This window comes from Salmo trutta, chromosome 27 (assembly GCF_901001165.1).
Source record: "Salmo trutta chromosome 27, fSalTru1.1, whole genome shotgun sequence".
NCBI classification, from domain to species: domain Eukaryota; kingdom Metazoa; phylum Chordata; class Actinopteri; order Salmoniformes; family Salmonidae; genus Salmo; species Salmo trutta.
Window position 1 is genome coordinate 25,547,648 of NC_042983.1, and position 15,503 is coordinate 25,563,150.

Consider the following 15,503-nt stretch of genomic DNA (forward strand, 5'->3'; position numbering starts at 1 on the left):
TGAGCTACAGGCTTTCCACCCTCCTGTTGGTTTTTGTGGGGCAGTCCCACTCCTTGCGTTATTTAGTTTTATTGGACAGGACAAAGGTAGAGAGGAAAGATAGAGGTGAGATTATGTTGAAACAGCAGTGGGCCTGATCCTAAACAGCTTAGACCTCTACAACTCCTTAGACCACCTTTAGGGCATTTTTTGACTAACAAATGTAATTGGTTCAATCTAACGTATCTCTGTCTTATCAACCCAGGTCGGATGAAGCTCTATCAGGTTTTCCTAACTTCCCAACCTCATGATTAATTACCATCTGAATAAGCGGATTGATCCTTATCCTTGCCCTGTTAAACTTTACTGTCTGGAAGGAATCCCTCGGCTGACATACTGCTCACCGACACATTGGGGTTAAGCAGCTGATTCAGCCTATAAGAGGAGAGAGAGTAGGAGCCGCCTTACCTGTTCACCAGGTCTGTACAGTTGCCCTCGTTGAGACACGGACCGCTGGCACACTCATCAATGTCCAGCTCACATTCATGGCCCTCGTACCCGGACACACATTCACATGTGTACAGACCCACATGGTCATGGCAGCTGGCTCCATTCTGGCAGGGCTGCTCCTCACAGTCATCTATCTCCACTTCACAGTTCACTCCTGCCACACACAGCACAGACACAGCTTCATATGATGGGTTTCACCATGAGGAAAACAACTGAGCTCTGAGGTCTAATGGAGCAACACTGAACATGGTGTGTCAAACGTTTGTATTTTCTATATGAGGTTGGTTCAGTAATGAACTCTTAACTAAAGGCATTGAATTAAGAAGAAAGGGTAGTTCCCTAACACTCTAAGACAGCAGGATGTATTGCACTGACCTAAACAGAGACTGTCTCACCTTTGAATCCAAGAAGACAGTTGCACTCATAGTGGTCCACCTCATTGGCACAGGTCCCGTTGTTCTCACACGGCCGCGATGCACACTCGTTAATGTCCAGGTCGCAGTGGTAGCCTTGGAAACCAGGCACACAGAAGCACTGGTATCTGTTGACGCCGTCTTTACAGATGGCTCCGTTCTGACAGGGGAGTGACTTACAGTCATCTATGTTCTCCTCACAGTCCCTCCCCTGGAAACCCGGGCTGCACTGGCACACGTACCCATCCGGTGTGCCAACACAGGTGGCATCGTTATGGCACGGCTCCTCAGAGCAGTCCCTGATCCTCTCCTGGCACTCTTCTCCTCCATAGCCAGGGGGACAGTGGCAGGTGTAGCCATCCACCGTGTCCACACAGTGAGACCTGACACCTCCTTTACATGGGTTGCTCAAACACCTGCTGATGTTGAGTGTGCAGTTGGTCCCTGCGAAGCCGACAGGGCAGTGGCAAGTGTAGACCCCTGTGCCCAGAGTGCTGGTACAGTTGGTGCAAGGGGCATCGTAGACACAGGGGTCGTACAGCTCCTTACAGTCCTTGCCCGTGTAGTGGACTGGCCATCTGGGGCAGAGACATGTGTAGTTACCCATATTATCCAAACACGTACCTCCATTCTGACACAGGGATGACAGACACTGGTCTGCTGCTGTGCACAGTATACCTGTAGGCAAGAAATAAAAGACTCAGTATTTAACATGAACAAGTAGACCTTATCAAGCTCCAAAGTTTGACTTGATGAAACGTGCTTTCAAAAGCGAGTCAGGTAAAGAGCATTTTATCTGTTGAAGGGGCAGTGTTGTATTTTGAGACAGGCTTGCATAAGTTAAGTAGCCAATAGGCAGAGGGTAGCATAATGTGTCTGATTCTCTGTAATATTGGTATGAGGATAATAATTGACTTTATTTTGTAAAGTGGTTTCTTGCATCAAACAACATATTGTCAGTCACCTCCTTGTCTGAAGGACAAGTGGATAAACAGGTTAATGTCAAGCCCTGCATGTTTTTTTCAAAAGTCTCATGGAATGTAGGCCTACATTGAACACCACACATTAACTGCTACTGTAGGCTGAATGATAGAGCCGCTGCAGTTTTTCCATGTTAAAATGTTATGGGATGCATTTTATCCATTGATTTTGATAGTAGGCCATTCTGATAGGCCTACATTATGATCAAATATCCACAGTAGCCTAAAGCGGGTACAGCCTCAGTGTTCACAATAAACGCATGCCAGAAGTCGCACAGAATTTTCACAAGGTTCAAGTTTGTGCTCAGCAGACCTGAAATTTGCTCAGTGCCTACATTTTTTTGAGGGAACATTGCCAGTGAGATTACCAAGTAGTAGCACTGAGAGTTTTTATAGGCGTGACATCCTACAAGCTCATTAGTAGACTAATACACCAGCTACAGTACCTTTGACCTCTCCCTTTGTCTCTGATTTTGAGGCGCTTACAGAGCACTCTCTTAATGAAGAGTAAAAGCCCCACTTCCCTCTCTCTCTAGTCTCTACCGTGAACACAGCAGATGGTGTTAGGAGTAACTTCATTACACAATCATTGTGTGAGCAGCTGTTAGCTGAGACTTCATCAATGTTAGATCCCTTCACTCTGACCACTACTTCTCTAACTTGGTTCAGACCGCATGGCCCATCATAATACACAATGCATCAGGTTGTCATTCACTAGTTTAATAATCACAGACTGTTTGACCCTGGTTCGATTTTCCGCTATAGTTGTTGAGGACATAGCAACACTATCTTTGCAGAATTTCCTTTATGGAAAAGAATAAGCTTACAGTCCTCTGGTCTCTTGGCCCTCTTACCCCTCCCGCACAGCCCAGTCCAATCTCTTCTCTGTCCTGGCACCCCAATGGTGGAACCAGCCTCCCCCTGAAGCTAGGACAGCAGAGTCCCTTCCCATTTTCCGAAAACATCTGAAACACTACCTCTTCAAAGAGTATCTTAAACAAACCCACATCACCCCCCCCCTCCTCTCCTACCCCCACTAGCACTGACTTTGCTGTTAGCTGCTTTATTGAAGAAAAATGTGGTTGTCTCATCTATCTATCTATGTTAAGATAAAAGCACTAACTGTAAATTGTGCATTTATCTTAAGATAGATAGATGAGACAACCACATCAGTCATAGTAAATAAGTTGCTTTGGATAAAAGTGTCTGCTAAATGAGTAAAATGTCAAATGTAAATGCTGTGTGAGTCCTGATAATGTGTTCCTCATAAAACATTACGTTTATGGAATGTGTATGTTGTCTTAAATCCTGATTTGATTAGATTACTAAAGTATCGACTTAATGAACACAGATGTATAGCTTCTGGCTTATCAGAGTTATTCAATATACTGGTGTTGTTTATATTGTATTGAAGGGATTTTTAACATATGTTTACATGACAGTTGTTTCTGTCACTCACAGCTTATCTTAAAGGGTTCACATTGTGAATACTTCTCTGTCCCTTCCCACTGGGCACAGACGTCAATGTCTATTCCACATTGGTTCATTTAAATGAGGGGAAACAACATTGATTCAACCAGTGTATGCCCGTGGGTTGTTAGTCACCCCTCCTTATAAAACACCCATCCCTCGATCCATAGTAACACCTACTACAAATTCATATTCTCAATGACAGCCTAGGAACAGTGGGTTAACTGCCTTGTTCAGGAGCAGAACGACAGATTTTTTTACCTTGTCAGCTCGGGGATTCGATCTTGCAACCTTTCAGTTGCTAGTCCAACGCTCTAACCATTAAGCTACCTGTCGCCCCATGCCTTTTAGCATGTCTACATACAGTATATCCCTCCTTTGTCACCCCTAACACCTATCTGGCACCTTCATGTTAACCCTAACACCTACACCTGTTACTGTAATGTGACCACCCATAGTGCTGAAGAGCTGCAGGGTGGACAGGCTTTTGATCGAGTTCAGCACCTGATTCAATGAATCAACTTATCATCACATAGATTAGTTGTGTGTGATCAGGTTTGTGATTATTGGCAAAAGCCAGCACAACTTGTTGCTCTCCATGACAAGTGTTGGAGACCACTGACCACTGATCATTTCCTACTGTAAGGCAATGTGTCATTGTCTACTTGCTGTCAGTCAGTCTGCTCCCCCTGCTGTAATCTGTCTGTTCGAAACACCTTCCCTGTTCTCTACTAATGCCCTGATACCCCAGACACACTGGAATGTTGGTTTCAGCCCCCAGTTTAATCAACCCATCAACCCACAAGCTTCCCTTAACTCATGGTGTTCCCTTTATATTAGAGAGTGTGTTTAACATGCACACATGTTAACACTCTCATCCTCTAGACATAATCATAATGCATAGGATTTACACTGAGTGTACAAAACATTAGGAACAGGTACTGGTCACAGAGGCAACTAGCGAGCCGTTAGCAGTGAACTGCAGAGCATTGCTCTCCAAGGTGCCGTTAGTGATACCTGGGGGAAGAGCAGTATGTCAGTAATGTAATATCGTATATACACTGAGTATACAAAACATTAAGAACACCTGCTCTTTCCATGACAGACTGACCAGGTGAATCCAGATGAAAGCTATGATCCCTTATTGATGTCAATTGTTAAATCCATTTCAATCAGTGTAGATGAAGGGGAGGATTTTAAGCCTTAAGACAGTTGAGATATGGATTGTCTATGTGTGCCATTCAGAGGGTGAATGGGCAAGACAAAAGATTTAAGTGCCTTTGAACAGGGTATGGTAGTAGGTGACAGGCGCACCGGTTTGAGTGTGTCAAGAACTGCAACACTGCTGGGTTTTTCATGCTAAACAGTTTCCCGTGTGTATCAAGAATGGTCCACCACCCAAAGGACATCCAGCCAACTTGACACAACTGTGGAAAGCATTGGAGTCAACATGGGCCAGCATCCCTGTGGAACACTTTCAACAGCTTGTAGTGTCCATGCCCTGACGAAGTGAGGCTGTTCTGAAGGCAAAAGGTGGTGCAACTCAATATTAGAAAGGTGTTCCTAATGTTTTGTGCACTCAGTGTATATAGCAGTTTTATAAGACCCAAAGATGCTTAAGTAGTGTAGTGTAGCTGGTACACATGGACCCCATATCAGACTAGTAGTAGTGTGGGGGGTGGTGATTGGTTAAGACAGTGGTGGTCTCTGACTGGTCTATCCTGCTGCAGCCAGACCAGTCATCCCTGAAACATTCCAATGTGTTGATGTCATTGCTGCCTCCGTGTCATGAAACAGTTCATAAATCATGGTTATGGGCAGATTACGGCGCTGTTCTCTGGCACTGCACTGCACCAAGCACTTGACCCCCAGGAATCAAGATAAACACAGAGCAGAGCCAGGTACTTGTCATGGGACCATCCTAACTTAGTACGCAGGTAGAGTAAAAGAACAGAGAGTTGTCAGCCTCAACTCTAGAGTGAGTCTGTCAGAGCACCCCTCTAACAGTGTGGGAGAACGCAGCAGGAAGATAATAGATGATTAATAGTTATTCTATAGAACTTATTTCCCCTGCCCCGTGATAACAGTTACCAACAATAGTTAGCCAAACATAACCTTTACATATACTCCAAGTCAAATGTCAATTGAAACCCACACTGTGAGGTATGGACCAATGATGCCATGACTAATGTGAGAGGACGCTCTTGGCTCTAACACAAATTCTAGTTAGAGGAATTCTATTTGGTCACCACAGGGGACTGTTATCCAGTGTTGAGCTTTCTCCTAAACTGTATTCATACTCAAAAGGCTACACTGTGGTGATTCACTTCGCTTTAAAAAGCACAAATTCTCACACGTTTAGTCACAGTTATCCTGTGATGTCAGTCAGAGATTTAAAGGTTTGTGTTTCGTGTGGGTTTAACATTAAAGGAGCCACATTGTTGTCAAGATAGTATTTTCTATGAACAATGGTTGATTCAATACTGTAGATATTTTTCCATCAGCCATAAAATCTAAATATACTGTTTGTTTTTCCACACTTCTCCGAACACTTGCCTCTCTCTCCATTCATAGATTAGACAAAAAGTGGTGCAGACTCTTAACCCGTCACCATGGTGATGGGTAACAATGGCCCCTGCATGCAATCCACTATAGCCGTCCCATCCTGTCAGTCTGTCCAATTTAACGAGGTTCAGACGCTTCCCACAGGGCCGCAGGAAAAATGGGTCAATGCATCATTAGGTGGGGTTCAAAATAGCCTCCACCCAACGGCACCCCAATCCCACCCCACAATCCCTCCTGTCTTCATCTCTCTACTAATCTTAATGCTCCTATCATAGAAGACATGGGTTATCAGAGATTAATAACAAAAGCCAATTATCTCACCGTGTTAGTTGATTGTGAACTATGAATGAATTAATGATAAGCGCTCAAACAATTATATCTTTAGTTGTCTTACATAGTAGTGGATGATAAATTATAGTGACATACGTTTTACCACAATTCTTGTTTTATGTATGCTATGTTACAAATGTTTGATAGCTCTCTTCCTGGGGCAAGTCTATCTTGGTTCTCTTAAAGAGATGTATAAATAGGACCAGCCGTATAATTAAAGAATAAATGACTTATTGAAGGGAGACTGCACTCAGCTTAACATCAACTACAACAATCTGTCTGCCAGCTGGTTACTACCACTCGTCCTCCTGTAACATCTTCCCACCTTGCTAATGCCCTATTACAGCCCTGTCCCTATCTCCTACACACACACACACACACACACACACACACACACACACACACACACACACACACACACACACACACACACACACACACACACACACACACACACACACACACACACAGATACACACACACACACATTTTCACATCACTACTTTCCCCATTAATACTCACACATACAAGTGCACACACACTTCTCACTATTCACACTCACAACAACACATGGAATATCCTAGTATTCATACACCTAGTAGTTGATCAACAGTCCTACCCAGTTTGAACATTATCATGCTGAGCAGCAAAGTTCTTTGGGACTTGAAAAGAAACCTCCCAAACTCCATGGCAGTGATGGGACCCACTAGGTCCGTAACGTCCAGCCTGAGAACTGCTGCCTGTCACTCCTCCACAGGGTCCCCGCCCAGCATACTGGTCCAGCCGATCAACTCTCTGCTCTAATAGAAGTTAGCTGGAAGTGTGCTGCAGGCTCTCCATGCTTGGTCAGTAGTCAGTACTGTGAGTGTGTGTGTGAGCTCTCTGGGGACAGAGCTTGGCTGGCTAGAGTAAGGCAGAGTAATCACCCTGCAGAGAGAGGCCAAAGAAAACATGGCCTGGATTCACTGACATGGACTGTTTCTCTCTTTAGCACTCTCTCTTTCTACTACACCCCTTTGTCCTCTTTCCTCCTCTCTCTTCATTCCTCTCTCCCCACTTTATTTCACTTTCTGAAAGAAAACACAAACGCCACATGCAACAATTTCATTGATTTGACTGAGTTACAGTTCATATGAGGAAATCAATCAATCTGTTGGTCACAGACATATAAAAAAAAATGGGCCTCACAATGGGCCTCAGGATCTCGTCATGGTATTTTTGTGCATTCAAATTGCAAATCACATCAAATCGCCATCCATAAAATGGTCTTGTGTTTGTTGCCTGTAGCTTATGCCTGCCCATGTTCACAACACTGACATCAGCAAACCGCTCGCCCACACGATGTCATACACGTGGTCTGTGGTTGGGAGGCCGGTTGGACGTACTGACAAATTTTCTAAAACAACGTTGAGGCTGTTGGTATGGAACTTAACTTTAAATTCTCTGGCAACAGCTCTGGTGGACGTTCCTGCAGTCAGCATGCCAATTGCATGCTCCCTCAACACTTTAGACATCTGCACATTTTAGAGAGGTCTTTAATTGCCCCCAGCACAAGGTGCACCTGTGTAATGATCATGCTGTTTAATCAGATTCTTGATGTGCCACATCTGTCAGGTGGATGGATTATCTTGGCAAATTAGAAATACTCACTAACAGCGATGTAAACAAATTTCTTCACAACATTTCAGAGAAATAAGCTTTTTGTGCGTATGGAACATTTCTGGGATATTTTATTTCAGCTCATGAAACATTGGACCAACACTTTACATGTTGTGTTTAGATTTTTGTTCAGTGTAGTTTTATGGCAGTGTGGACCAACAACAAATGCACCTGTTGATATGAATCAAAGTAGACCAAGATACTGAACCCACTTTAACAAGATTTTTCTCTCAAAAGTATCCCTGCCTCTTTTATAAATGTGTTAAGCCAGACCTTAATGTCACTATAGCCTCCTGCACTAGCCTTACAACAGTTTCTGGAGTGGAGAGAGGTCCAGTCCAGGTTTACTGAGTGTACGAGGGGTCCATCAATGGCTAGCCGGATCCTTTGTGAGTGGGGGGCTTATCCCACCGCGCTCTAACATCTAGCGGGACAGAGGAGCCCCCCATGGCAGCTGAGTAGCCCCTCCGCACCCCAGAGCAGTCCTAAACCCAGGCCAGGCATAACTACAGCATACTGGGATTGGAATGACACAGAGTTTAATTAAACACTTGGCACCAGAGCAGGCCAGAGATAAGTCTAGCTCCATTCATCCCAGCGACACACAAACCCAACCTGCAGTATGGGAGCCTGAGAGTGACAGAGTGACAGAGTGACAGAGTGACAGACAGTGTCACTGCAGAGCAGAGCACCTCTCAGCATTACTGCCTGGCAGGATCACAGTGACGGCTGCAGCTTTCATTAAGCACCAAGACAAAAGAGAGGGAAGGACCTAAAGACAGTCCCAGTTTGTCAGTTGTTCGGCCAACTCAGTAATGAGCACAGGCAGATGAAGAAATCATGAGAAGATAATTTAAACATTTGAATAGTTGATCTGTTAGAGTGGATGTTGTAAAGTAGAAACAATTTCAAGATCACTAGACTATTTATCCCTTTTGATCTCTGAAAAATGATTGTTTTTTAAATAGTTCTTATGGTAATTGGAACATTTGAAAACTTTATTTAAAATGACTTGTGTTACTTATGTTTAATCTTCAGGTTCCAGTGAAATGCCTTATCTATCTAAGAGGATGTTTGTTATTGTAGGACCCTGGCCGTATGCTTTATCATTAGATTTATAGCTGTGCCTGGGTAGGTCCTCCTCAGTCATAGACACACCCCCAGACCAATGTTTGTTATATGTGGTCAAGGGTCTGTGGGCAGACGTGATTGATGAGGTAATCTTCTTCCCTAGTCTGAGTAAAAAGACAGGAATTTTTATAAAACTGCTGAAATCCTGGAAACATGTTTATAATAATTTTATAAAGTCGATGAAGTTATTATCTGAAGTCTATAACAATTGGTCATACATAGGGTCTAAATGTTCTTATTGATCAACATAAACAGCTTATTATGTGAATGATAAGTCAGGAGCTTATCAGTGTTTAGCCTGCTAAAAATAAACTAGTGAAACAAGATCTACTGCAGAGAAGTGATGTACTACGGAAAAGCTACATGCACTAATCCCAGTCCCAGCAGGAATTTGGGTAACCATGATAAGGGTATTTATCCTACGTCATAAAACAGTATACTACCCAGATTAGTGCTGGAAGCACAACAAATCTGTCTGCCCACTATGGAGTTTCCAGTTTACCAGTCATATACCATACGGGCTAAAGGGCTGGGCTAAAGGGCTGGGCTAAAGGGCTGGGCTAAAGGGCTGGGCTAAAGGGCTGGCTAAAGGGCTGGGCTAAAGGGCTGGGATAAAGGGCTGGGCTAAAGGGCTAAAGGGCTGGGCTAAAGGGCTGGGCTAAAGGGCTGGGCTAAAGGGCTGGGCTAAAGGGCTGGGCTAAAGGGCTGGCTAAAGGGCTGGCTAAAGGGCTGGGCTAAAGGGCTGGGCTAAAGGGCTGGGCTAAAGGGCTGGGCTAAAGGGCTGGGCTAAAGGGCTGGGCTAAAGGGCTGGGCTAAAGGGCTGGGCTAAAGGGCTGGGCTAAAGGGCTGGGCTAAAGGGCTGGGCTAAAGGCTGGGCTAAAGGGCTGGGCTAAAGGGCTGGGCTAAAGGGCTGGGCTAAAGGGCTGGCTAAAGGGCTGGGCTAAAGGGCTGGGCTAAAGGGCTGGCTAAAGGGCTGGGCTAAAGGGCTGGGCTAAAGGGCTGGGCTAAAGGGCTGGGCTAAAGGGCTGGGCTAAAGGGCTGGCTAAAGGGCTGGGCTAAAGGGCTGGGCTAAAGGGCTGGGCTAAAGGGCTGGGCTAAAGGGCTGGGCTAAAGGGCTGGGCTAAAGGGCTGGGCTAAAGGGCTGGCTAAAGGGCTGGCTAAAGGGCTGGGCTAAAGGGCTGGGCTAAAGGGCTGGCTAAAGGGCTGGGCTAAAGGGCTGGGCTAAAGGGCTGGGCTAAAGGGCTGGCTAAAGGGCTGGGCTAAAGGGCTGGGCTAAAGGGCTGGGCTAAAGGGCTGGGCTAAAGGGCTGGGCTAAAGGGCTGGGCTAAAGGCTGGGCTAAGGCTGCTAAAGGGCTGGGCTAAAGGGCTGGGCTAAAGGGCTGGGCTAAAGGGCTGGGCTAAAGGGCTGGCTAAAGGGCTGGGCTAAAGGGCTGGCTAAAGGGCTGGCTAAAGGGCTGGGCTAAAGGGCTGGGCTAAAGGGCTGGGCTAAAGGGCTGGGCTAAAGGGCTGGCTAAAGGGCTGGGCTAAAGGGCTGGGCTAAAGGGCTGGGCTAAAGGGCTGGGCTAAAGGGCTGGGCTAAAGGGCTGGGCTAAAGGGCTGGGCTAAAGGGCTGGGCTAGTGATCGAGAAGAGGCTTTAGAGCTAGGTGGTCTGTGAGCAATCAAACATGACCATTAGACTATGATTAAAACACACACATGCCATGACATCCCCTCTGCTCTGTGCCTCTGAGATTACCATTGTGACAGGAAGCCCAAAGCACCTCTGACTTTACAGCAGCATTGTATGGAAATGTTGTGAATCAATGACGGCTTCCTGTTTATAGGCGCTGTTCCTTGATATGGGTGGCACTGGCACCGTAATATTGAGAATCTACAGGTAGACCAGTGACTGAATGCTGGCTTGCTGTTAGAACAAGCAGGTTTTAACAGTGGGTCGTCTACAGGGGTGGAAGGATGAATATGGGGAGGTGATGACCAACTAATGCTAATTCTGTCATTAAGCAATAATAGAGGTTTATGGCAGCGTATCTCATGCATAGCCATGGGAAGTAGTTTTTTTTTGGGGCGGGGGGGCTGCAGAAAGCTATATCGGTCTGCTAATAACACTAATACAGGACTATTAAAGGCCCAGTGCACTACTTTTGTGGTATGTGATTATTTATTATTAATTTTAGAAATCTAATCAGATTTTTCAGCACCCCGACTTCCCTCTGCTATGATCTCATGCCACTGAATCTATTAACACTTTTACTACACTTTTACTGCCATTGAGAGGGAATAGAGCATGCATGAGTGATGCTGAGAGAAAGAGTGATGGTCTCTGGGGCTGAGCTTTCACAGACCAAGTACCATCTGACACTGCCCACCTTTCTTAGAGACGGGGAACCCCCAGGATTTATGAGACTTCTTATAAAGGCCCAGACTGGAGCTTAATCTGCCTGCTCAATCACACACTCTGCACTGTCCTCCCTAAAGCCCACACGTGCACGCAGACACACACACACACACACACACACATATTCACATGGAGACATACTCTGTGCAAAACCTTAGAAAAGCTGCTGAACTTCAAGCCTGACCCTAAACAATTTTGACATCTCAAAGAGGTCCGTGTACCACTTGTGACCCCCAGCTCCACTGGCTTATAGTTCCTCTTTTTCATTTTAACAACAGAGAATGCAGGAACAGCAGAAGACTGGAGGGCATTCAGACCCCATTGGATATATAATCCAACATTACCTTTGTTGTCCCCACATTCATCTGATTACATCCACAGCAGCTACACTTTGAAGAAGGAGAATATTTTCTCCCCATTAAAATCTTATTTTCTTCTAAGTTACTTCAGTAGTTGCATTGCTGCTACCTCACAGAGTATTGAGCCTCTGATTAGGGTGTCCAGACAGAAGATGACATTTCACTTCCTTATGTTATAAAATACATTTTACCGAGACAAATATGATTATTCGTGTTCTGAATCATTCAGTGGGGACTTTTTCTAACATGTCATTAACATTATATCAAAACAGTCAGATGACGTAACCTAATACATAACAAGCACAGAATTCTGCTGACATAGCGGTGCTGATTTCTCATAACAACTTTTGAGGATTTTACATTTTCGTGATTGTCGTCTTCAAAGTTGTTTGCTGGTTGCAAAAAGCTAAATTAACATGACACGAGCAGAATTACATGTAAAAGGCTTTGAAAATAAAAAGCTTGGTACTCAGTGCTCTGTTGACATTTCACAGAGATACGCTTGTTTTTGTAAAAATAACTCTAACCCTTTTCTTAACCTAAACCTCAGTCTCCGAACCTGCCACGCTATTTCACCTAACCTGCCACGCTAATTCACCTAACCTGCCACGCTAATTCACCTAACCTGCCACGCTCTTTCACCCTAACCTGCTATGTAAAGAAATCATATGTGTCGAGAACCCATCAGTCTCATAACATTGGAACTGACCAATGGCAGGTACACTATAGATACACAAAAGTATGTGGACACCCCTTCAAATTAGTGGATTCGGCTATTTTAGCCACACCCGTTGCTGACAAGTGTATAAAATCGAGCACACAGCCATAAAATCTCCATAGACAAACATTGTCAATAGAATGGCCTCACTGGAGAGCTCAGTGACTTTCAACGTGGCACCATCATTGAATGCCACCTTTCCAACAAGTCAGTTCGTCAAATTTCTGCCCTGCTTGAGCTGCTCCGGTCAACTGTAAGTGCTGTTATTGTGAAGTGGAAACGTCTATGAGCAACAACGGCTCAGCTGCAAAGTGGTAAACCAAACAAGCTCCCAGAACGGGACCGCCGAATGCTGAAGCGCATAGCACGTAAAAATCGTCTGTCATCGGTTGCAACACTCACTACCGAGTTCCAAACTGCCTCTGGAAGCAACGTCAGCACAATAACTGCTTGTTGGGAGCTTCATGAAATGGGTTTCCGTGGCTGAGCAGCCGCACACAAGCCTAAGATCACCATGCGCAAACCAAGCATCGGCTGAAGTGGTGTAAAGCTTGCCGCCATTGGACTCTGGAGCAGTGGAAAAGTATTCTCTAGAGTGATGAATGAAGCTTCACCATCTGGCAGTCCAACAGACTAAACTGAGTTTGGTGGATGCCAGGAAAACGCTACCTGCCCCAATGCATAGTGCCAACTGTAAAGTTTGGTGGAGGAATAATGGTCTGGGGCTGTTTTTTATGGTTCGGGTTAGGCCCCTTAGTTCCAGTGAAGGGAAATCTTAACGCTACAGCATACAATGACATTCTAGACGATTCTGTGCTTCCAACTTTGTGGCAACAGTTTGGGGAGGGACCTTTACTTTTTCTTTATGACAATGCCCCCGTGCACAAAGCGAGGTACATACATACAGAAATGGTTTGTCAAGATCGGTTTGGAAGAACTTGACTGGCCTACACAGAGCCCTGACCTCAACCTCATCAAACACCTACGAGCCAGGCCTAAATTCCCAACATCAGGGCCCGACATCACTATTGCTTTTGTGGCAAATCCCCACAGCAATGTTCCAACATCCAGTGGAAAGCCTTCCCAGAAGAGTGGAGGTAGGCTAGTTGAGGTAGGCTAGGCTAGTTGAGAACAAGTTCTCATTTGCAACTGCGACCTGACCAAGATAAAGCATAGCAATTCGACACATACAACAACAGAGTTACACATGGAATAAACAAAACATACAGTCAATAATACAGTAGAAAAAAATAAACAAAAAGTATATATACAGTGAGTGCAAATGAGGTAAGATAAGGGAGATAAGGCAATAAATAGGCCATGGTGGCGAAGTAATTACAATATAGCAATTAAACACTGGAATGGTAGATGTGCAGAAGATGAATGTGCAAGTAGAGATACTGGGGTGCAAAGGAGCGAGATAAATAAATAAATACCATATGGGGATGAGGTAGTTGGATAGATGGGCTGTTTACAGATGGTTATGTACAGGTGCAGTGATCTGTGAGCTGCTCTGACAGCTGGTGCTTAAAGCTAGTGAGGGAGATATGAGTCGCCAGCTTCAGTGATTTTTGCAGTTTGTTCCAGTCATTGGCAGTAGAGAACTGGAATGAAAGGTGACCAAAGCAGGAATTGGCTTTGGGGGTGACCAGTGAGATATGCCTGCTGGAGCACGTGCTACGAGTGGGTGCTGCTATGGTGACCAGTGAGCTGAGAGAAGGCGGGGCTTTACCTGTGGCACCCCCATAGAGTGTATCAATGGGCATTTCCTGATATCAGCGAACAGCCACATCAATAAACACCCCGAATTGTGGTCTGCAATTACACCATATTCTAAATCTTTGAAAATAACATTATTTTGAATTAATATGAAGAGTGTATTCTAAAATATGACAAATACTACGTCATGACTCAAAATCGATATCCATCTTACCTCTATATTGTTTTATGTCCAGCGGATTCGAGGAGAAAGATGAGGAGTTCAATGGGAAAGTGAGTCTGTCAGGTAGCCAGTAGCCTTAATTCTTGCAGCCTAGCTGACGCCATGCAATTTTTCAGTTTTTCTTCTTCTCTAGCCTCAATTGATTAAGTCACCTTAAATCTAGCCATCCTACAAGGGTAAACACTCCAATAACTTTTGAACAGATTATGGTAGCAACATTAGGTTTGGACCATTGATTTTCTTAGAGAATGATCTACACAATGTATTATTTTACCCATTGCTCTAAATTTGTTTTGGATTGGACACCCTACTTTGATACAGTATAACTGCAGTGTTGCGGTCTGCTTACCGCCCGCCACTCCCAGAGCTTCCGTCAGGGACCTGTAATGGGAGTCCCTGCTGTAATCGGATTCTAAATAGTACAATCTTCTCAGAGAACAGAGGCGCTGCAGATTCATGACCAAATCCCTGCAGTTTCTCATTGAAGGGGAAAGGTGATCTCCGTCAACTAGCAGCAAGCACCAGCTACACTAATATCCTCATCAGAACTAGCCTTTCTAATTACTCTATTGCCTCTGAAATCCTATTGACTAAATGTATCGAAATGTATATGTTCAATGTAACATCCTATTGGATCGTCTTTTTAGTTTCATTGTGTGTTTGGTGTATATTCTGCTCTTTTGATGTGCTTGTCACTGAGGCTTTCAATCTACTGTAACATGCAGTCCAGCAGCAATATCCAATATTTCCTGAGAGGATGTATGGCTAAATCTCTGTGCTCAGCCTGAAAATGTTTACTGATTCATATAACAGTTTCATTAAATGCCACTAATCATATTTTCTATTCAAAGTTCAGGAAGATTGTTTTTTAGGTTCTAGGTTAAAAAAAAATTATAAGATTGTAGGGCTCCTCTCCTATGACCTTGTGTCTATGGTAATCTTGATGAGAGGCTAATAAGCGAGAGAGAGACACTAGTCCCCTAGCGGGGCCCTGAACCCACACAAACATCCCACTTTAACCCTTTCTTTCACGGGCCTGGCCATAGCGATA

General features: G+C 44.6%; 1 protein-coding gene across 2 annotated transcripts in view; it reads right to left on the reverse strand.

Moving 5' to 3' along the window:
- LOC115164705 (protein crumbs homolog 2) overlaps positions 1–7,244 on the reverse strand; it is a 29,245-nt gene extending 22,001 nt beyond the window's left edge. For both annotated transcript variants that reach the window (XM_029717456.1, XM_029717457.1), the window contains exons 1-3: positions 6,867–7,244; positions 885–1,580; positions 448–643 (exon numbers count right to left, since the gene is read on the reverse strand). In XM_029717456.1, coding sequence (XP_029573316.1) covers positions 448–643; positions 885–1,580; positions 6,867–6,936 — 962 coding nt within the window. In that variant the 5' untranslated portion in view covers positions 6,937–7,244. The remainder of the gene's footprint in view (positions 1–447; positions 644–884; positions 1,581–6,866) is intronic.
- Positions 7,245–15,503: the final 8,259 nt, after the last annotated feature.